The 25,410-nt window shown below is 37.9% G+C and overlaps 1 protein-coding gene across 1 annotated transcript in view; it reads right to left on the bottom strand.

Moving 5' to 3' along the window:
• EML5 (EMAP like 5) overlaps positions 1-25,410 on the bottom strand; it is a 175,754-nt gene that overhangs the window by 7,462 nt on the left and 142,882 nt on the right. The window contains exons 32-35 of the mRNA XM_059059510.2: positions 15,780-15,800; positions 6,096-6,269; positions 5,074-5,282; positions 1,385-1,542 (exon numbers count right to left, since the gene is read on the bottom strand). Of these exons, the coding sequence (XP_058915493.1) occupies positions 1,385-1,542; positions 5,074-5,282; positions 6,096-6,269; positions 15,780-15,800 (562 nt within the window). The remainder of the gene's footprint in view (positions 1-1,384; positions 1,543-5,073; positions 5,283-6,095; positions 6,270-15,779; positions 15,801-25,410) is intronic.

Raw genomic sequence — 25,410 nt, 5'->3', positions numbered from 1 at the left:
GAAGCATTTATTATTGGCTATTACAAATAATTTTTATTATAAACAAATACTAAATTATACGCAGAACAGAAAAAGAGGCTCCAATCTTTATATTCTTCTAAACTTTCTATGGCAATTTTAAGATTCAGTGTCTCAAACATTCAGTTTAATCAAATTTTATTTTATGAACACTTATTTTTCTGACATTAGCATATGTTTATTTAGCACCGCCCCCTGCCCATACGTCATATATCCTCTCTCATAATACTTCCTGACTGAGGAAACGTGCAAAATGAATTTTTTTTTTTGGCTGTGCCATGTGGCTTGTGGGATCTTAGTTCTCCGACCAGGGGTTGAACCTGGGCCACAGAAGTAAAAGTGCCAAGTCCTAACCACTGGACTGCCAGGGAAGTCCCCAAAATGATTCTTAATGTTAAGAGGATAATGGAAATGCAAGGCTAGATAATAGGATTACAGATGCTTTGCTACAGAATATATTTTCAGGGCCCAAAGAACAGCACATTTCTTTCCAACCATTATTATTTAATATGCTACTGAACAGTTCAGTGGGTTACTAGTGAGGAGGAGTGTGCAAGACTAGATGAGGTGTGGAAACATGAGTGTCAGAGTAATATGCAAAAGATAAATATAGCCCATTTATGTTTTTTTCTCTTATACAGTCTTCCTTTATGTGAAAAGCAAAAGCTGGTGCATGTTTGTGGGTTTTTTCAATGCTGTATAGGAATGTACTTACTTCCTGGTCACATATACATTCCATTTTAACATGCATATGAATATGGTAGTAGGAAATCAATGATAAGTATCTGGTTTCCACTGGGAGATTTGAAAACCACTCAGAAAAAGGCCTCTCCTCACACATTTTGAGGTCTTGTCTTAATTTTATCTAACAAGTTTGCCTCAAGCAAAAGCAAACAAGGTAAAGTTTATTTCTAGTATCCTCTCATCCTTTTCTAATGCAGCAGCATGAATTTTATCCCTTAGTATCCAGTTTGAACCAAAAAGAAAGCAGGCAGTCGAGATGCATCCTGAGTCCAATGGCAAAGTTTCCCCCATAGATCACCACCTACTACTCAGCCAATATTTATACAGGCAGAGAGACATTAAGAAAATCAATTCCTAACCTGCAAGATAGCTACCTATCCATTCCTCAGAAAAATGATCACCCAGTTGGAGTTTAGACTTATCTACAATGTGAAAAACATTGGGAGGGATTTAAGACGAGAAATAAAAATCAACAAGAAGGTGCATAAAAAGCAGTAAAGGAGAAGCATATGAGGAGGAAGGTCAGAGGATAATCCATGTGGCCTAGACATAACTAACTGCAAACCAGAGGCATCACAACGCATGAATATTCAGTAAGGCTGTGAAAAGAAAGAGGACTCACGGCCTCTCCTTGCCACCAGTGACAATAAGTCCGTCTCGAAGGGTGGTGTACATGGCAAACACAGGCCCGTTGTGAGCTCTGGCCACGATTCTACACAATATGTGGTCTTTCCACACACAGACATCTCCACTGATGGTACCTGTAAACGTCAAGTTATTCTGAAAAGGAGTGGGGAAGGGGGAGATAAACTCATGAAAAGTTCAAATAGAATTCAAACAGCAATTCTCTATGTAAGTGTGAGCCTATGTCACTTTTTTTTTTTTGGTAGTGAAACTAGTAAAGTGTTTATTAGGAGGAAAAAGGGTACGTGTGGAGAGACACATGGGTGGACTCAGAGAGACAGTCGCGCTATGTCACCTTTTTGACACAAAGAGCATGGATGGCGGGAAAACAAGAGAGTCAAGAGTCAGAAAACCTGAACTCAAGGCTTAGCTTTGTTAGGGCCATTTCCTTTTCCAGGTCTTTTGCTTATTAGCTGGAATAACTTTGGTCAAGACTTTTAACCTCTATGAGTATCAATTTTTTTAGTGTAAAATGAGGGATCTCTAAGTCCCTAAGGTCTCTAAGGTCCCTTCCAATTAAAAAATGCTGTAATTCTAGTTTATATCATCTCTTTGGATTGCTTCCCTCTAGCTGCCCAAGAAATAACTTAAAGGTCATTAGTAACTGAGAGTAAAAAAAAAAGTATAGGAAGTGAAAATAACTTTTATTAGGTTTGATAAGGTATTTTCTCATGGAAAGTAAAACTATCATTTAGCAAAGTATTAGTTTTTCAGAAATTGTATGTGAAAATTAATATTTGCCATGATTTCTTAAAATCAAAACAGCAAAAGTTAATGCATTTCTGCAATGAATCCAAAATAACATAAATCTGTTAAGGTACCAAAAGTTTAAGAATGAACTAGGTGACTTTGAGAATTGCAATCCTGATATATAGTTCATTTATGCAAAAACTGGAGAAATCAAATCCTGCATTATGTGCTATTTTCGTCTCATTTTAGCTTCAGTTTTACAGCAACTTGTATAAGATCCTTCACCAAAAACAATATGGAAAGAACCAATAAGAAAATAAGATTTTGTATTGTATCAAAAACAAACAGATTTTCTTGAATCTTTCCGAGAATACTAGTTTGTACGCTTAATTTCCCTACAATTTAATATTACTTCAAATTCCTCAGCATTTATACTTAATCTCTATATCTCATATTTGGAAAACAATGGTTATATTGGGTTGGCCAACAAGTGCCTTCGGTTTTTAAGTAAAAATAAAGGACACATTTTTCATTTTCACCAAGAACTTTACTGAACAACATATTCTCCTTTTTGTTCCACCACCTTCTGCCATTTTTCATAATTCATTTTTCATAATTCCATCTTCCCAAAACTTTTAATCTTTTTTTTCCATTAAGAGAATTTTTCAAACACCTAAATAAATGGAAATCCGAAGGTGCAATGTCTGGTGAATATGGCAGATGAATCAGAACTTCCCAGCCAAGATGTAACAGTTTTTGCTTGGTCATCAAAGAAACATGCGGTCTTGTGTTATCCTGATGGAAGATTATGTGTTTTCTATTGACGAAGTCTGGATGCTTTTCGTCGAGTGCTGCTTTCAGTTGGTCTAACTGGGAGGAGTACTTGTTGGAATTAATCATTTGGTTTTCCTGAAGGAGCTCATAACAGAGGACTCCGTTCCAAGGGACTCCCTTCCCTACACAACATCATTTTCTTTGGATGAAGACCGGCCTTTGGTGTAGTTGGTGGTGGTTCATTTCGCTTGCCCCACGATCTCTTCCGTTCCACATTATTGTATAATATCCACTTTTCATAGCCCATCACAATTTATTTAAAAAATGGAACATTGTCATTATGTTTAAGTAGAGAATCGCATGCAGAAGTACGGTCAAGGTTTTTTTTCGCTTAACTTATGTGAAATCCAAATATCAAAGCGATTCAAGCTTGTGCAAATGATTTTCAACACCTGGATATTTTGAGTATGTTGGCTATCTTCCTCGTGGTATAATGTTGATTGTTCTCAATTAATGTCTTGATTTGATCGCTATGAACTTCAACTGCTCTATCCGACCGTGGAGCACTGTCCAGCTAGAAATCTCCAGGACAAAACTTCACAAACCACTTTTGACATGTTCGATCAGTCACAGCACCTTCTCCATACACTGCACAAATCTTTTTTTTGCATTTCAGCTGCGTTTTTACCTTTCTTGAAATAATAAAGCATAATAGGCCGAAAATGTTGCTTTTTTCTTCCATCTTCAATATTAAAATGGCTACACAAAAATTCACCAATTTTGATAAGTCTTTTTTTAAATGCACACTGATATGACAGCTGTCACATACAATCTAACAAAATTGTTTCTAATGAAGTTAAAGACAGCTAAGTGCTACTAGAACCATCTTACAGAAAAAACTGAACGAACTTTTTGGCCAACTCAATACTTGTCATATAGGAGCATCTTTAATTCACGCCTTATCTGCGATTGGAATGTAAAAACTAACATTTTACTTTGCCTGCTCTTTTCATAGCCCCTAGCATAGACGATGCTCAAAAAGGCTTAAACTGAATATCAACCCATTTTGTTATATAACAAAACATTTGCACTGATTGCACTGTTGCTTCAAACATAAAAAGTCAATTATGACTAATATTCTTTTTTTTAATGAAAATATTGAGAAGGCTTTTATTTAGGCAAAAGAACAATGAACGTGCAATAGTATCACTCTTTTACTTATAATTTCTAAAGGCTCCTCACATATGACTAACAGTCTAATCTTCAAGTTTATTTTCTATTGGGAATGGGCAATTGACTACGGAATTTTATACACAAAGGAGGTTAATGTACATGGGCATATTAAATGTCAAACACTTGAATGCATAAGCTTTTCTTCTGGAATATTTAACTGAAGTTTGACATGGCACAACCAGCACTTTCAATGGTCTCAAAAATATAAGTGTTCTTTAAGAATCTAGAATTATACTTTTCTTCCTTTGAGTATTACATACCTACATAAACACTTTAGTAAGAAAACTGACTTAGTTTTTTGATGCACCAAAGGATTTAAAAAGCCTGGCCAGGGCAAGGTATTAAAGGAAAGAGATGTGTCTTGTAAACCACAAGCCCAGGTAGAATCGGGGAGGGGAGGGGAGGAAATGGCTCTTGAACACTCTTTCTAGTAAACTAGACCAGGAACTGTGCTCGCCTTCTTCCCTTTAATGAGAGACGCTGGCCAAGAGCACTTCTAACTACATAATAAGCAGAGTTAAGATGATAGGAAGCAAAGGAAATCCTAAACCAAATACCACCTTTAATACTAGAAAAACCATGTTTCATGATTTATCTTTCTCCTATTCTGACAAATTATTAGGACCTAGGAGATTTAGGGTGACAGTTATAAAATTAATGAAGGCTTTTGAGAATGGCAGTGGCGCAAGGACTCAGATGTTTTATAATCCTTCTCCCTCGTTAACTTTCTTTCCCAGTCCCTGATTTCTGAAAGTATCAGAATTTGAAAGATGAAATATATGCATGACCAGGACATATACAAGGATTAGTGGACTAGAGTGCTATATAAACAACATTCATGTGGTTCATCTATCTAAGGCAAGAAAATTCAAACTAGTCCAATTTGGGTAATTCACAGTTACACTACCACACGCATTTTAAGAGACATACTGCACCAAATGCAACAGCAAGCATGGTCTGCATCCGGGCATCTTGCAGTGTGCTCAGTAGCCCTTTTTTGCTAAGAAGAGCTCTTCCTGCCAATGTCCAGAACTTAACATGTTTTACTCCCACAGAGACAAATTGGGAATCTGAATCTGGTCGGAATTCTGCCACAAAAATACGTTGGTTGTGACCAGCTCTGCTGGCAATTTTGGCACCTGATAAAAGAGATACAACAAAATTTTCTAGGTTAGTATAAGAACTAAGCTAATTTTTACAGGATCAAACAGTTATTGAAAATATATAGTTCAAAAATTAAATGCTTATAAAAAGAGAGCAGGGAATTCCCTGGCGGTCCAGTGGTTAGACTCAGCGCTCTCACTGCTGAGGGCCCCCTGATCGGGGAACTAAGATTCCACAACTTGCACCGGCATGGCCCCGCAAAAAAGAGAGAGGGCATGTCCCTTGCACTGCTACCTAGCAATCACATGACATACAATTATTAGTGTAGAGGGTCCTTTTTACATATTTTTGCAAGTGATGTGTGATTTATGGAAAGCTTCATTATAATTTAAGGGGCATCTTAGAAACCATATTGTATTTTTTTCTGTGTAGTTCTATGAATTTCACTTTTTATAATGGCTATGTAACTGAAAACTTTTGTCCGAAATGTGTTAAAGTAATATTACCCTATTGCTCTTCCATTATCACTTAACAATATAATTCATCGCATTCTTAAGATCCTCTATAACCAACCAAATAATAATTAGCAAGACACTTACATGCATAGTTTCTTATTGAAAGAAAAGAACAGTGAATCATTTATAATATTAATAACTTTCATTAGTTTATACTTTTTTTACAATTTCACTGGGTTTTGAAAGTGGAACATACCTACAATTGTATATGGGTATTGAGTAGGGCTCAATAGTGAATAATGGTTTCAATCACCAAGTTAACACAAATATGAAATAGAAAATTCCTATCACCCCATTTTTATTTTTTTAAATTACAAAGAAAAAAAATCCTACCTTCCTGCCATCTCCAAATGGTAATTGTATGTTCTGGGTCTAGTCCCACAGATAGCAAGAGTTTACCAGTAGCACTGAAACTGACTGAACACACTCCCTTTGAATGGTAGCATCTTAGTATAGATAAAGTCTGCTTGTTCATTGCATCCCAGACGTGGATAGAAGGAGCTGTAGCTAAACAAAGATAAAATCCCAAAGTTGTAATACACCTATTACAAATGTTTCCATTTCTAAGGCTGATGCATATTCTTCTCTGAAACACAGGAAAAATATGTACCAAAGAAAGACAGTGTACTTAAAAAATAGCTCAAAACTAAGACTGAATTAAAAAGAAAGAAAAGGGAAGAGAAAGGAAAGGAAGGGAGAAAAATACAGATTACTTCCTCAGGCGATAGTCCAAATTGCACTTTTGAGAAAATAGCAGTTAGACAAGCAAATTAGGCAATCACAACTTTAAACAACTTTTCAAAAAATAATGCATGTTTTAGATACACATTAAATCTTTATATAATTATGTGGAGAAATATACAAACGTTATACACTTATGAAATACCAGAATATATTTACTACCTATGTTATATGAAGGAGAGATAGAAAGTGAACACAAATTGAGAAAGGCAATAGGTAGGAAACCACCTGAATAGATCACAAAGGAAATCTTCAACTGGACAGGCATATATCTGGTAAAAAACTAAGTTCATATCACTTTTTTTTTTTTTTTTTTTGCGGTATGCGGGCCTCTCACTGTTGTGGCCTCTCCCGTTGCGGAGCACAGGCTCCGGACGCGCAGGCCTAGCGGCCATGGCTCACGGGCTTAGTTGCTCCGCGGCATGTGGGATCTTCCCGAACCAGGGCACGAACCCGTGTCTCCTGCATCGGCAGGCGGATTCTCAACCACTGCGCCACCAGGGAAGCCCCATATAACTTTATAAGACAGTAATTTTTTTAAAAAAACAGGATTTCATGGAAGAAATTAAACTGCTAATCTTTTAAAAAATTATATTTGTTGTTTTTTTTCTTTTTTAGATTTTTAAATTTATCTTGTGCAGCACGTTTCTACTGCTTAAAAAGTTTTCCCAGTTCTCTGTATTTCCTAAGTTAAAAAAACATAGCTTTGGACTGTCCTTTTTTCATGAATTGCACCCTATAAAAAGGAATAGGTAAGTCAATTCAGCGGCTAATTCAGTATCAGAACATAAGTACTTTTAGTAAAATAATCAAAATATGGAAGTGCATTTGCTTCAAATTATAAATCTGCTACAAATATTACAAAAATAGAGAAATATTATGAAAAGATAAGCAGCCTTAAAATCATTCTATGCAGAAAGAAATTGTGGTCTCTAAAGAAAATATTCTGATGAATTTAGACTATATTGTATACCATCTACAATTTATAGTATACCATGATAAATTAAATCTGACAGTTCTTCAAACAAAGTTGTTATAATATATTAACTCAGAGAATTAAACTTAAGTATCATTAAGTAAAAATCATTCAAAGATCTATGCAACTGTAAAAAAAATAAAAACTACATGGAAATAGACATAAAAATTTACCATATAATAGAGTATTTATGTGTGAAAAATTGACCACAATAATTAAAGCACTGGACTAAAATCAGAATGTTCCTCATTCAATAAAAGTCAAAGGATATGAGGGACGGGTAAATTTAATTTAGTAAGGAACGCCACATGGTTTAAATGTAAAATATGTATATATATATATATATATATATATATATATACACACACACACACATATGTGCTGGAGATCATTCTATAATATTTTGCCACTGCTAAATATTATATAGGTCTTCTGTAATACAGAAACATTTTTATATATTTACAAAAAGGACCTCTGGGCAACCCATATACTATATTTGTCTAAATGTGATGATGAATTTTTAAGAAACGTCACTTATTTAATATTCTCCAAATTTAATATTCCACAAATTACAAAGAATTACATTTATCTAAAATTTAAATAGCAAGTAATTTTAAGTAAACTGAATTAGTGAGCTTTTCAAACTTCTATAAAAAATCAAATGAGATAGTAAGAAGCTTATACCAAGAATTTACATCTTAAAACATATAGGTATGACTATGTTATGGGATTATTACACATTTAGAGTGTTCAAAACTTACATCAGTAACAATATTTAAGATTTAAATTACTGGACCTTCTCAAGGCCTAACTTACTAAAGAAAGATTGAATTATGTTCATTAACTATATTTTATTTTCTCCTGTAATTTGAAAGTGGTCATTGCTAGAGTAACACAGATACTACTCTTATTTCTCGCTTTCCTGTAGGCCACCAGACAGGAGTGCCCATCATGGGCAAGGCATGTTACCAGGTACATCTCATTCTTTCTGATCCTTGTTTCTAGTTATGTTTCCCTATGAACTCAGGCTCAGAGAAGTTAAGTGACTTGGCCTAGGTCACATAACTCAGAGCTGGCAGAGCCAGCAGAGGTGTGCTAGTGTCAGCACCCAGGTTCTATTCTCACTCCTTCCACACCAAGCTATCTCCAGAAAATCAATCCCACCAACTTTTCATAACCATTCTTGACTCTTAGTCTCCAGTATAGAGATTCCATAAGGGTCTCTTAAAATTACAAATGGATCTCATTAGAATCAAAGTTTTAAAGGATATTCTTTTTTCATCCCTTAGTTTGCCTTTGATGCGGCATAGAAAACACTATATTTTAAAAACAAAGTTTTAATATGGACCATTAAGTGTGCCAACTGTATTTTGCCCTTTGGTTCCTATAGTGGACAACTCTTTTCTGTACACCCAGCATCCATTCCCTCCTTCCTTCTTAATAAAGCTCCAATTTTATTCAGGAATCCATGCCTTCCTCATGCAATGCAAGTGATTCAGGGGAAAGACACTGCATGCTCAGCTAACTGTCTGAGCCCATTGTGATAACACCCCCCTCATACCCCACAACCCTTACCCTCCCATTCCCCCACCCCTGACATCAGTGATTTAGTTCAGTAATCCAGACAAGCCAAGCAGCACACAGTATCCCCCCATCAGGGTCTTCTTAGGACAGGGCTTTGCTCACATCTTAAAATGACTCAATCAGGCTAAAAGGAAGCACTAATTTTAGGTCATGGTTTCGAAAGAAGTTTTTATCCTCTTTCCCACTTGATGAAAAAGCAAGGAAGCATGTAACTCCAACTGCTACTGGCAGCCCTTTTATAAAACAAATACCACACACAGCCTTATGGGTGAAGCCAGTGCTAAGAGGATGGCAGGGCAGAAGGGATAGGAAGCACACCGTGGAGCTCCTGGATCAGCAAATGTGGGAGACCACCCTCCCACTTCACTCTTGTGTGATAGTAAATTTCCTTATTTTCTGTCATTAGAGGGCTCAGGGAAGATCACTAAAGTCATTTAATGGACAACTGCCTATCAGGACATAGTAACCTAGACCAGAGAGAGGTCTCTCTCCTTGAGTTGAAGGATCAAAAATGTCAAATTCTTACCTCCTGACACAGTCTTGGGTGGGCTGAAAAAACTTTGTCAGAGACAAAAGATATTCCCTTAGTGTCTACTCAAAATACATCTATTGTATTCAAATGGTAATTATACCATATATTTTCTAATATACATATTTTCTCTCCCACATTCCAAAGTGATGATTCCAAAACTCTTCCCCCACCTACTTCACCATCTCCTCACTCTCAGCTGATGAAATAAAAGCCATCAGAGAGGAGGTTCCTTATTTTCTCACCTCCAAACCTACCAGTTTTCTTGCATTTGAACCTACACCACCTTCATTCCTTATGACTGCAGGTAACTTCTTCCTGCCCATCTATTTCTTCCAAAGTATTCCCCCATCTCATTTAGCCAGCTGCTCAAGCAAAAAATTAATTTAGTCCTGACTCCTTACTTTCTGTCATGCCCCCTCATCCAATTTATTTAAAAAACCTGCTGGATTTACCTCTAAAATACAGTCCATATTTATCTAGTTCTCTTCATTTTCACTCCTAACACCCTAGTTTAAAATGTCTTTTGCTTGGACTACTATGATAGCCTCCTAATTTTCTGGAGGCTCTTTCCCCTTTATATTCCTAATAGTGCAGAGAGTGATTTCCTCAAAGGATAAATTAGATCACAGGGCTTCCCTGGTGGCACAGTGGTTGAGAATCTGCCTGTCGGTGCAGGGTACACGGGTTCGAGCCCTGGTCCTGGAAGATCCCACGTGCTGTGGAGCAACGAAGCCCGTGCGCCACAACTACTGAGCCTGTGCTCTAGAGGCCGCGAGCCACAACTACTGAGCCCACGCACCACAACTACTGAAGCCCGTGCGCCTAGAGCTCGTGCTCCGCAACAAGAGAAGCCACTGCAATGAGAAGCCCGCGCACTGCAACGAAGAGTAGCCCCTGCTCGCCACAAGTAGAGAAAAGCCCGCCTGTAGCAATGAAGACCCAACACAGCCAAAAATAAATAAATAAAATAAATAAATAAAAATTAGATCCCATAACTCCCTTGCTTAAAACTTTCCAATGATGGACTCCGCACTTAGCATGAATCCAAACTCCTGCCCCTCTCTAGGTTCATCTCAGAGGCCTTAATGCAGTCACACAGACCTTCCTGTTTCTTGATTCAGCTTTAGGGCCTCCCCAGGAGGGAGTTAACAGAAGCAGGACTGAGGTTACTGTCACTAGAATGGCCTGCTTGCTAGTGTGTGAGAACTTTACTTTTGAAATATTCCCTATGTTGATAAGGTTATATTGTCCACGGGGGGCCCTGAATACCTGCTTTCTTCTGGGACTATGGTATTTTAGTAGTTGTGGCTTTGTGTCTATGTGACCAGCCCCCAGTAAAAACCTTGGTCTCCGAGTCTTCAGTGGGTTTCCCTGGGCAGAAACACTGTACCTGCATTGATATATCTGGCTGCTGGTAGAAGCAGCAGGTTCTGTGTGACCCCTGGAGGAGTGTTTTGGAAGAGACATAGAAAGCCTGTGCCTCGATCCTTTAGGCTCCACCTGATATGTCTTTTTCCCTTGCTGATCATTGTAATAAGCTACAGCACTGTAACTATCTCTGGGTCCTGTGATTCCTTCTAGTGAATCACTGAATGTGTGGGTGGTCATAGGATTCCCAAAACCAGGCCTCAGCCTAGAGCCCCCAGATCACCCTTCAGGTATCACTATTTTGTATCATTCTTGGCCTAGCTAAATGTTACCATCTCTGAAAAAACACTGTTTTGTTGCCATCGTCCTATTTGTTGTTTTTATCATATTTATCACCATCTTAGATCATGTTATTTTTTTAAAAAGTACTTATTTATTGCCTGTCTCCCTCTAAAGCAGAAGTCAGCAAACTTTCACTGTAAAGGGTCAGATAACAGACAAAATTGAAGGTATTATGCAGGTACTTGTGTAACAAAAGATTTTCACAAAATTTTTATTGATGAAATTCATTGAGTGAAATTTTTTATAATATAGATCTACTAATGAGAATGAAATTTTTTGGGGGGGATAATTCACTTAAGTGGGGTTCAAAATCAGAGTTATTTTTTTAAAAAAATTACAAATGTTCATCTGATAATGATCTATAATAATTTTCAACTTTGAAAATGTCTCACACAGATAGGTACTGTCAAATATGAATATCATCCAAAAGCATATGAATTTTTTCTTTTTTTTCCAGTATGCAGGCCTCTCACTGCTGTGGCCACTCCCGTAGCTGAGCACAGGCTCTGGATGTGCAGGCTCAGCGGCCATGGCTCACGGGCCCAGCCGCTCCGCGGCATGTGGGATCTTCCCAGACTGGGGCATGAACCCATCTCCCCTGCATCAGCAGGCGGACTCTCAACCACTGCACCACCAGGGAAGCCCCCAAAGCATATGATTTTAATTGAGCATATTAATCACTTTGAAGGCATTCAAAAAATTCTATCCGAGTCTTATCTTGATATTTGCCTTTTAGCATGTATTACATTGCAGAATAATAACTTTAAATTGAAGGTTAGGTGGAAGTTCCTCAACTGTACAGTTAAACAGATTTTTTATATATGGAAATTTTCTCTACGCTTGCATCAAGATCTAAAAAATGCTGCTGGAACTGTTACTTGAGCCCAGAAAATACATTTGCTGCAAATTTGTGTGGGAATGGGAATCTCACTTCTCGTCTTAATTTTTGACAGTATGAGAAGTATATAGTGAAGTTTGGCGTTACTTGTGATTCAAAGATTTGTTGTCATCAAATGACTTTACTGCAGTATAAGTTTCACATATAAGCACTGTAATTGAAATTTCAGGTTGTAATTTAATTTCCCTGTAATTTCAGGTTGAATCATTACGAAACATTATCAAGTATGCAGCAAAAACTAATTTCCAAAGCCACTGAGTTTTCCATAACAGAGACTGAGGGCAGTTCTTCTCACTCAGTCAGTCCTGGCTCTGAGCTACAGAAGTTGCTAAAAAAAAAAAAAAAAAAACCACAAACCCCAAAACCCAAAATGTTACCATTGCTAAACCACTGAACTGCTGTGGGGATAGGGCAAGTCAGGACTTTCACCTTCTATTTCTAACATAAATTAACGGAACTGATGATGGTTAAGTCTATGAGAGCAAACAAAATTAACTGTTGACTCTCAATAACAAAATATTGAAGTTCAATTACACATGATAGATTGAAATATTTTCCACAAACCACCTGCTGACAAATAACACAATGAACAGCCATAAATGCCTTAAATGATTATAAGCCTTTTAAATTTAATCAACTATCCCCTTTTCTGCTCTAGCTCCACAGATATTTTTACCACCATCAGCTGTAATACATCTTAGCAGATTCTACTTCAGGTTGTGCTGAATTCATGTTTTCTTAACTTATTTGAAAATATTATCTTTTGTAGTTGTTTCATGGACACCTTTCATAGAGGTAAACTTCAGTCACTTAAAAGTCCGTACTGATTCCTCAAATAAACAACTGGCAACGTTTGTCAACCCATCAAGAGCAAAGGGAAACCATTAAAAATCATCTGCCTTGGGCTTCCCTGGTGGTGCAGTGGTTGAGAATCCGCCTGCCGATGCAGGGGACACGGGTTCATGCCCAGGTCCGGGAAGATCCCACATGCCGCGGAGTGGCTGGGCCCATGAGCCATGGCCGCTGAGCCTGTGCGTCCAGAGCCTGTGCTCCGCAACAGGAGAGGCCACAACAGTGAGAGGCCCGCATCATCTGCCTTGTTTTTGGTCTTGTTTTTAGTGACTACTGATGTTGTTCCCAATGTCCTCAGTTCTTTTAGCAATGGTTAATAAAAGCTAATAGTCTTAAGTTTATTTTCTCTGGATACTTGTTCATTGCAATCAAACATGATTTAATTAACTCACAGTAATAAACAGCTTTTCTTGATTAGCTAACAAATGAGTCATTCAGAACCTTACTTAGGTTGTAGCCACATTTTATGTTTTTTTGAAGAAATTCTGTTGTGATGAGATATTGTTTTAAAGTTTCAAATTTTTCTGATTTTTGCTTTCCTGTGAACTGGGAATACTGTGATAAGGTTTAGTGTGAAAATGTTGACATATATTGTATTCTTTCAGCACAGCTATAGTAAAATTGCATAATAAACACAACGTTTTACCAACTAATTTCATAACAACATAATCCACACTTCACTGTGCCTTTTGAGTTTGACATTCAAAGTCTATTTTCCTTTCCCCTCCCTTGTTTTGACATGATAGATATACACTGGTTAAAAAACAAAAAAATGGCAGCAGTGTGGATGGACCTAGAGAGTAGCATATTTAGTGAAGTAAGTCAGATAAAGACAAATATGGTATGACATGACCTATATGTAGAATCTAAAAAACAATACAAATGAATGTATATGTAAAACAGAAACAGACTCACAGACATAGAAAACAAACAAGTGGTTACCTAAGGAGAGAGGAAAGAGGGGAGGGGCAAATTAGGGGTATGAGATTAAGAGATACAAACTACTTTGTATAAAATAGGTAAGGTGGCTTCGGTCCGCTGGCCAATTCAGGGGACACGGGTTCGTGCCCCGGTCCAGGAAGATCCCACGTGCAGAGGAGTGGCTGGGCCCGTGAACCATGGCCACTGAGCCTGTGCGTCCGGAGCCTGTGCTCCGCAACGGGAGAGGCCACAACAGTGAGAGGCCCACGTACCGCAAAAATAAATAAATAAATAAATAAAAATTAAAAAGATAACGATATATTGTATAGCACAGGGTAATTATAGCCATTATCATGTAATAACTTTTAGTGGAGTATAAGCTGTAAAAAAATGAATCACAATGCTGTACACCTGAAACTAATATAATGTTGTACATCAACTATACTTCAACAACAAAAAAATGTTGTGGAATAGCAATACACATAGCACTCAAAACCTGTCAAGTTTTAAAACAGAATCACTGCAATTTGTAGTGTGCTAAGCAGCAGTGGAAAGCAATGAGAGGTTGTAAACAGTCTCTGTTGCAACTATTCAATGCTGCCATTAAAGCACAAAAGCTGCCATAGACGATATGTAACTGAATGAGCATGACTGTGTCCAATAAAACTTTATCTATGGATACTGAAATCTGAATTTCATATACTTTTCATGTTTTGTGAAATTTTATTCTTCCCGTGTTATTTTCCAACTACTTAAATTAATAAAAACTATACTCAATCATGGGTGGTACAAAAACAGGTGCTGGACCAGATTTGGCCCAAGGGCTGTGTTTGCTAACCCCTGCCCTTGAGTGTAGACCAAGAGAGCAAGGACCTTGCCTGTTGCGTTGAATAAATTTGTAGTTAAATAGTCAAATCACAAAATCATGCTTTACCATGGAGGAGGGGAGGGAAATGGATACAAATCACATAAATTGGTAGAAATCAAATAAATGTTTTCTTATCAAACTACTAATTCTTACTATATTATGTAAACTGAAATACAGTTGAAAAAGCCTAGTTATTATAATATCTAAAAACAACAGACATGCATTATTCATCTAACAGCATTTTAACTTCACAAAGCCATGGTCAAAATCAATAATAAAAAGTTATTTTCAAATCTTTAAATGCTCTGTTGATGTAGTATGTACAAAAATTAAGATGGTTACATAAAAATAATAAATTAAAAAAATTTTATTTCTAGGCAATAAAATTTATTGATTCATATTTAAGATCAAGTTTTAGTCCCACCTTTATTCTTACCAGCTATGTGATATTGGTGAGTTTATATCTACTACGAAGAATTCTTTTTTTTTTTTTTTTTTCCAGTAAGCAGGCCTCTCACTGTTGTGGCCTCTCCCATTGCGGAGCACAGGCTCCGGACGTGCAGGCTCAGTGGCCATGGCTCACGGGCCCAGCCGCTCCACAGCATGTGGGATCTTCCTGGACCGGGGCACTAACCCGTGTCCCCTGCATCGGCAGGCGGATTCTCAACCACTGCGCCACCAGGGACGCCCTACTATGAAGAATTCTTGTGATGACTTACAACAATGCTGGGCACACTAAGAAGGTCAAAATATATTAGCTTTTTAAAGAAAAACACTTATTATTGCAGATAGGGCTCAGCATCATGACATTAAAATGCTGTATTCTTAATTTTAAAAAAATCCAAAATAGGTTCAAATATCTTATTACTCTATAAAAATTTGGGCTATCATTACTTAACAATATGACTAAAATAGAAAATGATTAATTTCCTTACCTGACATGTCTGCTGAATCACCTATAATGGAAAAATAGCAGAATAATAATTATCCATAAATACTATAAGCAAAATTTATAAAAACTCAATTATCATAAAATAATTTAAAGTAATTTAAATAATTGTTATATACAAAATTAATTTTATTATGCAAAGTTGAGTACACTGTAAGTAAAGGCACTAATTTCAATTATATATGCATATTAACATTCTATGCATATGACCTTTCAATCTTTGGATGAATATTTTCTTTATATATAGTGAGTGAAATTTTAAATATAACAACTTAAAATAATATTGATATGGTTTTAAATTGATATGACTTTATTTTGATTTAAAAAATGTTAATAGATCCTTTGGGCTTTAATGGATCTCTACATGCAGGGAAGAATTAGATCTAAACCTTCTGAGAGAAATGATGGTAAAAGTTAGCATGTAACTCAAGAAAAAAAAAAGCTCTTAATTCAGGCCACAAATTAACCCCTTTCTTATTTTTTTTAATTAAACATTTTCTGTATGAATAAAAGATTGCCAAAAAAGAAAACACAAAACTCATTATATTTGCAGTGGAAATATTTATTAACCACAATTTTAGAAGCAATAGTCTATTGCAATAAAGAAAGCAGAAAAATTTAGGAATCTTTTCAAGATAGATGATTGTTCTGTGCTTTGGTAGAGCTTTATATCCCTATGAAATAATTATTTCAATGACATATGTAGACCTATCGTATCCTGACCTGGAATATGAGGGAAAAGGTAATGAAGTACTTGACTCTGCTGAACAGACCAGTCAGGATATACCACTTTTAGTTTTGAACATGCTCTGATAACAACCAAATGATGAGACGACTTGAAACTATGTCACATGAAGAATGGTTTAAAGACTGAGGGTGTTTGGTTTTGGCGATCAGGCTTATCCCAGAATATCTGCAGGGCCTGGGACAAGTAAGAGTACAGATAAAGACCTAAACATCACAGGTCTAAAAATTCTGGGTGCCCCAAAATGAGGACCAGTGAATTGCATTAAAAGAGAAACAAATTTCGGTTCTATATGAAGAAGCACTTTATAACAGAGCTTCCTGGGCCTCCCTTGTGGTGCACTGGTTAAGAATCTGCCTGCCAATGCAGGGGACACGGGTTCGAACGCTGGTCTGGGAATATCCCACATGCCATGGAAAAACTAAGCCCGTGTGCCACAACTACTGAGCCTGCTGCACTCTAGAGCCCACAAGCCACAACTACTGAGTCCGTGTGCCACAACTACTGAAGCCCACGTGCTTAGAACCCACGCACCGCAACGAAGAGCAGCCCCTGCTCTCCACTCGAGTGGTGCAACTTGAGAAAGCCTGCATGCAGCAACAAAGACCCAACGCAGCCAAAAATAAATAAAAAAAAAATAAGTTTATTTAAAAACAAATAAAGAGCTTCCTAAGGAGAGGTTAGGTTACTCTGTTAGGCATCAAGTGATAATGGGGTTCAAGCACGTGTAGGAGGATCCTTAATCAAATATGGAACAAAGGAATTTCAAACATCTAATGATGGACAGCTAATAATGGATAAAATGATATATTTGGCTCTGAGATTCCAAGAAAAAAGAAAAGTTTGAATGTAACTGGCTAAAATACCACAAAAGCAAATATTTCAGTTCCTCTATGATTTATATGACTTTTTAACAAAGAGAACCATATACATTTTAGAAAGTGATTTCATGCTTTGTGGGTTTTCAACAAGCCTGGCAGGCAAAGTACCTACTGATTCAATTTTCTTTAGGTTCAGAAGAGAAAAAGTCTCTTACTCTTTGATCTTCTCTTGAGTCTTTCTTACACTTAATTAGTCATCAGTAAAGAATTTTATGTCTTGTGGAATGGTACAAGTAGAGCAAGGCACAGAACTACATACATGATCTAAAATCTACCTCTGTACTGCCTGAACTTTGACTTGGAAGGAGAGAGAGGGGGAGATAATTAGCCATTCCACATTCTCTATAGTGTTGCCTTTCAACAAAAGGGAAAGAGTACAAATATCAAATCATGCATTTGAAACTAACATAATATTTTATGTCAATTATATCTCAATTTTTAAAAAGGAAAGAAGGAAAGAAGGTCAAATTTCATGAAAGATTAATTTGTGACCACAACATTTCTTAATCAAAAGAGAAAACTATAGCCCTAATATGTTAAACAAAGTTTCTTTTTTAAAGGGAGAAAAGGGGAAAGAAAAGGAGAAGGAGCAAAGCTGGGAAATGGAAGAACCATGCCTTCTAGGATTCCATTCATAGAATGTAAATTCCACTAACATAGAGATTTTGTCTTTTTTTGTAAGCTGCTTATATCCCAAGCACCAAGAACAAAACCTTGCATGTGGCAGATACTCAGTAAATCTGTTGAATAAATGAACTTAATAAAAATTAACTGATCAATAACTATATGCCAAGAGGCACTAAACATGATGGTTTCATGACCAAAATGGTAACTTGGTCTCTTATTCATCATGCAAAATGAAAAGAAGACTTCCAATTTCAAAAACTTAGTGTGAAAATGGGCTAGATCTACGTATTTATATTCAAAGATTAGAAAGGCTGGATCAAGAGGCAGAATAGAAGGATGTGGAGCTCACCTTCTCCTACAAATATATCAGAACTACATCTACATGTGGAACCCTTCTCACAGAATACCTGCTGAACGCCAGCAGATCTCATAAATCCAAAGTTGCAAGAAAGATGACCACGTAACCAGGTAGGATGAAAGAAAAAAAAAAAGAAGAATCAGTACGGGACCTGTGCCCCTGGCAGAGAGCTATGAAAGAGGAAAGATTCCCTCACCCTGGGAAGTCTCTTCACTGGTGGTGAGATCAGCTGGGACAGAAAGGGAGCTTCAGAGGCTCAGAGAAGAGTACAGCAGCCGGCTTACAGCAGGCGGAACAGATAGAGACCAACACAGAGGGTCCTGGCTACCTCCCTGCCCTCCCCAGCCTGAGATGAGCATCTGCTGGTGTGTGCGGGGGGCGCTGGGTGCTGAAACTTGGGTTTCAGAGGACAGATCTGGGGAGAGGAATGGGGTTGGTTGTGTGGAGATAGCCTGAAGGGGCTGAAGTGTGGTCCAAGCCACAATCAGGGGTGTGTGCAGGAAGGAGCTTGGGTCTGCCACTGAAGTCCCATTGTTAATGCTCGAAGGGAGGGGCAGGGCCCCTGCCATAGCAGCCTCCCATTCTTGGAGTGCTCATGGAGGGCGCAGCTCTGCCTCTATGAGCTCTGGGATAGTGTAAACACCAGAGGATTGTCCATACTTGGAGGCAGGGCTGAAATCCAAACCAATCCCCAGGGGCCATGTGACTTTGGAAGCAGGGCTGAAATCTGAGTGTCCCAGTGGTTGTGGGATCTGTGAATTTAGGCACTTTGTAAACTCAGTGCCCGTGGGACATCCAGTCAGATTACTGGTGATCTCATGGATGCGGCTGGTCCAGCGATAGTGGCTGTGGGCTTTGCCACAGTCTGGGCTGACTCAGTAGCTCTACGATGGGTCCAGGTGCAAGACTTTGGCAGTCCTGGTACCTGATCTCAGCAGTTCTGCACCAAGGGATCTGTGCTAGTGGCTTTGTGAGCACAGAACCTGAGGGACACCCAGGACAACTGCCTGAATTCCCACGGTTGAGGTGGGGCCGAGGGCAGTGCCAAAACAGTGTGCTCTGTGAATCCACACAACGGGTGACAGGCAACATCACAGAGTGCACTTCCTGGTGGACAGCTCCTACAAAGGAATACTCAGTGGCTCCTCTCCCTGCTCCAGCCCTGTCTACCTCACACTGCAGTTCAGAAACGGATCTGGGGTGTCTACTCCAACAAGTGGGGAGCAGACCTTGCCCCCAATAGGGCTGTGACAAGCACAGACCAAAGAGGAGGGCCCATTCAACATCCAGTGCAGGCTCTGGTCACCACAACAACAATTACACCCTCTATCAAGGAGATAATGGCCGACACACACTGAGGAAAGATGTGGCAGGTATCCATACTAAAAACAGCCCTCACACTAAAAATATTAGACTCATGGAGCATACACAGGGACACTTCCACATAAAAAGAGCCCTTCAGGACCACAGTAGATAACTGTTTCTCTTAAATTCATAGAATCAGAGAAATATGAGTAAAATGAAGAAGCAGAGGAACCACTCCCGATTTAAAGATCAAGAGAATTCCCCTGAAAGAACAAAGAATGAAGCAGACCTCTCCAGTTTACTAGACCCTGAGTTCAAGAAGGAAGTAATGAAAATACTGAAGGAATGAAGAAAGGCTATTGATAGAAATGCAGATTACTATAAAAAGCAATTAGAAACTATAAAGAGGAGCCAATTAAAATTAGAAAACTCATTTGCCAAGACAAAAGCTGAGCTAAAGGCAATAAATAGCAAACTGGATAATGCAGAAGAATGAATAAGTGATCTGGAAGACAGAATAATGGAAATCATCCAATCAGATCAGCAGACAGAAAGACAAATGAAAAAAAAAATGAAAGCAATATGCAAGACCTATGGGATAATATAAAGCATCCCAATCTATGCATAAAAGGGATTCCAAGAAGGAGAAGAAAAAGAAAAGGGGATCAAAAATATATTTGAAGAAATTATGGCTGAAAATTTTCCAAACCTAAAGAAGGAAACAGATATCCAGGTACAGAAAACACAGAGGGTCCCAAACAAGATGAACCCAAACAGACCTATACCAAGACATATTATGACTAAAATGGCAAAAGTTTAAGACATAGGGAGGATTCTACAGGCAGCAAGAGAAAATAAAGAGTAAATGACAAGGGGACACCCATAAGGCTCTCAGCTGATTTCTCCACAGAAACACTGCAGGCCAGAAGGGAGTGGCAAGATATATTCAAAGTCCTGAATGGGAAAAACCTGCAAAACAGGATACTCTACCCAGCAATATTATCACTTAGAATAGAAAGAGAGATAAAGAATTTCTCAGACAAGCAAAAACTAAAAGAATACAGCAATACTACACCTATCCTAAAAGAAATATTGAAAGGTCTTCTCTAGATAGAAAAGCAAGAATCTATAGGAAAGAGAAAATCACAATCAGAAAGTAAATCAAATAAGCTAATAGACAGATTTTTAAATTAAAAAAAAATTTGTGAAAGCAATAACTACAATGAACATCAAAAGGATAAACACAAAGATGTAAAAGATGACATCAAAATCATATAATGTGGGGGAGGAGAGTAAGAAATGTAGATTTTTTGTTTGTTTGTCTGAAAGTCTCTTTATTCCTTTGCTCGTTCTTTATTATGAAATGCTTGAGACATGTCAAGTGGTTTTTTTTTTGTGGACACACTGCACAGCTTTCAGGACTTTAGTTTCCTGACCACAGATAGAACCCAGGCCCCTGGCAGTGAAAGCACTGAGTCCTAACCACTGGGCCACAAGGGAGCTCCCAATATTTTTTTTTTTAGAATGTGTTTGAGTCTATAGGACTACCAGTCTAAAGCAAAAAGATATAGTAATGAGTTAACATACTTGAAAAACAGAGTGAAAAACAGAGTAACCACAAATCAAAAACATACAACAGATTCACAAAAACCAAAAAGAAGAGAACATAAGCGTAATACAAAAGAAAATCATCAAACCACAAAAAGAAAACAAAAAGAAAAAGGAACAAAGAAGAAATACAAAAACAACTGCAAAACAAGGTTTAAAAAGGTAATAAATACATAACTATCAATAATTACCTTAAATGTAATGAACTAAATGCTCCAAACAAAAGACACAGAGTGGGGAGGGGATAAATTAGGAGTTTGGGATTAACATATATATACTACTATATATGAAATAACCAACAAGGACCTATTGTATAGCACAGGGAACTATACTCAGTATTTTATAATAACCTATAAGGGAAAAGAATCTGAAAAAAATAGATATATGTGTATGTATAACTGAATCACTCTGCTGTACACCTGAAACTAACAAAATATTGTAAATCAATCATATCAATAGTTCAATAAAAAAAGAAAATCATATGTGCTCTCAAGTACAGCTGTAAATAGTAATTATGCTCCTAAGCCTGAAAAATCTCACCCAAAGCCTTAAAACAGTGTGAAAAACATAAGAAAAGTCTCCATGATACTAAAAAAAAAAAAAAAAAAAGACACAGAATGGCAGATTGCATACAAAAAAAAAAAAACAACAAAAAAAACAAGAGCCTACAGTATGCTGCCTACAAGACACCCACTTTCCAGCGAAGAATACAATAAGTCCCCTATATATGAACAAGTTGTGTTCTGAGAGCGTGTTTGTTAAGTCCAACAAAGTTAGCCTAGGTATCCAACTAACACAACTGGCTATATACTACTGTACTGTAATAGGTTTTTAATACTTTTCACACAAAAAATACATAAAAAACAAACAAAAAAAAATAAAGAAGACATTTTTAATCTTACAGTACAGTACCTTGAAAAGTACAGTAGTACAGTACAACAGCTGGCATACAGGGGCTGGCATCAAGTGAACAGGCAAGAAGTTACTGACTGGAGGAGAGAGAGGAGGTGGGAGACAGTAGAGCTGAAGGATCGTCAGCAATAGGACATGGAGGGCAAGCTGCAATTTCACTCATACCTGACGCTGATGGAAGGCATGTTCTCATCTTTGAAAGTTCACAACTTGAAGGTTCATATGTAGGGGACTTACTGTACACATAGAGTGAAAGTGAGGGGATGGAAAAAGATATTTCATGCAAACAGAAATGAAAAGAAAGCAAGTATAGCAATATTCACATCAGACAAAGTAGACTTTAAAACAAAGGCCATTAAAAAAAAAGATTAAAAAGGCCACTATATAATGATAAAAGGATCAATACAAGAGGAGGATATTACACTCGTTAACATATACGCACCCAATATAGGAGCACATAAATACGTAAAACAAATACTAACAGACATAAAAGGAGAAATTGACAAGAGTACAATAACAGTAGGAGACCCCACTCACATCAATGGACAGATCTTCCAGACAGAAAATCAATAAGGCAATGGAGATCCTAAATGACACAACAGACCGATTGGATTTAATTGATATTTTTAGGACATTACATCCAAACAAACAGAATACACATTCTTTTCAAGTGCACATGGAACATTCTCTAGGATTGACCACATACTAGGACACAAAACAAGCCTCAACAAATCTAAGAGGATAGAAATTACTTCAAGTATCTTTTCTGACCACAACAGCATGAAACTAGAAATCAACCACAGAAAGAGAAATGAGAAAAAAAAATTACATGGAGACTAAACAACATGCTACTAAAAAACCAATGGATCAATGATTAAATGAAAGAGGAAATTAAAAAGTACCTTGAGACAAATGACAATGAAAACACAATCATACACAATCTATGGGATGCAGCAAAAGCAGTTCTTAGAGGGAAGTTCATAGCGATACAGGCCTTCCTCAAAAAATAAGAAAAATCTCAAATAAACAACCTAACCTACCACCTAAAAGAATTAGAAAAAGAACAAACAAAACCTAAAGCCAGTGTAAGGAAGGAAATAATAAAGGTCATGGAGGAGATAAATACAATAGAGATTTTAAAAAACAATTGAAAAAATCAATAAAACCAAGAGCTGGTTCTTTGAAAGGGTAAGCAAAATTGACAAGCCTCTGGAGGCTCACCAAGAAGAAAAGAGAGAGTACCCAAATAAACAAAATAAGAAATGAAAGAGGAAAAATAACAACCAATACTGCAGAAATACAAAGAACCGTAAGAGAATACTATGAACAATTATATGCCAACAAATTGGAAAACCTAGAAGAACAAGTTTCTGCAAACTGAAGTCCAGGACCAGATGCCTTTACTGGGGACTTTTACCAAACATGCAAAGAACTTACACTGATCCTTCCCAATCCCTTCGAAAAGACTGGAGAGGAGAGAACACTCCCAAAGCCATTCTATGAAGCTGTCATTGCCCTAATACCAAAACAAGACAAAGACAATGCCAAAGGGACTTCCCTGGTGGTGCAGTGGTTAAGAATCCACCTGCCAATGCAGGGGACACAGGGTCGATCACTGGTCCAGGAAGATCCCACATGCTGTGAAGCAACTAAGCCCGTGTGCCACAACTACTGAGCCTGCGCTCAGTGACACAACTACTGAGCCCACGTGCCACAACTACTGAAGCCAGCGTGATCTAAGGCCCGTGTACTGCAACTACTGAGCCAACATTTTGCAACTACTGAAGCCTGCATGCCTAGAGCCCATGTTCTGCAACAAGAGAAGCCACTGCAATGAGAAGCCCGCACACCGCAATGAAGAGTAGGCCCTGCTCATTGCAACTACAGAAAGCCGGCGTGCAGCAACCAAGACCCAATACAGCCAAAAAATAAATTTTAAAAAGAGACAATACCAAAAAAGAAAACTACAGGCCAATATCTTTGATGAATATAGATACAAAAATTCTCAACAAAATATTAGTAAACTGAATCCAACAACATATAAAAAAGATCATAGGCCTTGATCAAGTGGATTCATCCCAGGGTCACAAGGATGGTTCAACATACACAAATCAATCAACATGATACACCATAACAAGAAAAGAGAAGAGAAGAGAAGAGAAAACAGAAGAAAAGAAAAGAGAAAAGAAAAGAACTACATGATCACCTCAACAGATGCAGAAAAAGCATTTGATAAAATGCTTTTGGATGCTTCAACACCCATTCATGATAAAAACTCTCACCAAAGTGGGTATAGAGGGAACATATCTCAACATAATAAAAGCAATTTATGATAAACCCACAGCCAACATAATACTCAAATGGTGAAAAGCTGAAAGCCTTCCTGCTAAAATCTGGAAGAAGACAAGCATGCCCATTCTCACCACTTCTATTCAACACAGTATTGGAAGTCCTAGCCACAGCAATCAGACAAGAAAAAGAAATAAAAGGTATCCAAATTGGAAGAGAAGAGGTCAAACTGTCATATGCAGAGGTTTTCTACATATAGAAAACCCTAAAGACTCTACACAAAACTACTAGAACTGATAAATGAATTCAGCAAGGTAGCAGGATACAAGATTAACATACAGAAATCGGTTGCGTTTCTTACATTAACAATGAAATATCAGAAAGGGAAAGTAAAAACACATTTTTTAAAAAAATAGTAAATATTTATTTATAGCTGCATTGGGTCTTCGTTGCTGCGCACAGGCTTTCTCTAGTTGCAGCAAGCGGGGGCTACTCTTTTTTTTTTTTTTTTTTTTTTGTGGTATGCGGGCCTCTCACTGTTGTGGCCTCTCCCATTGCGGAGCACAGGCTCTGGACGCGCAGGCTCAGCGGCCATGGCTCATGGGCCCAGCCGCTCCACGGCATGTGGGATCCTCCCAGACCGGGGCACGAACCCATGTCCCCTGCATCGGCAGGCGGACCCTCAACCACTGCGCCACCAGGGGAGCCCCGGGGGGTACTCTTCGTTGTGGTACGTGGGCTTCTCACTGTGGTGGCTTCTCTTGTTGCAGAGCATGAGCTCTAGGCGTGCGGGCTCAGTAATTGTGGCTCACGGGCTCTAGAGCACAGGCTCACTAGTTGTACACATGGGCTTAGTAGCTCTGCGGCATGTGGGGGTCTTCCCAGACCAGGG

The sequence above is a fragment of the Kogia breviceps genome, chromosome 3 (assembly GCF_026419965.1).
Source record: "Kogia breviceps isolate mKogBre1 chromosome 3, mKogBre1 haplotype 1, whole genome shotgun sequence".
NCBI classification, from domain to species: domain Eukaryota; kingdom Metazoa; phylum Chordata; class Mammalia; order Artiodactyla; family Physeteridae; genus Kogia; species Kogia breviceps.
Note: the sequence above shows the minus strand (reverse complement) of the source record. Positions and strands in the feature narration are given on the sequence as shown.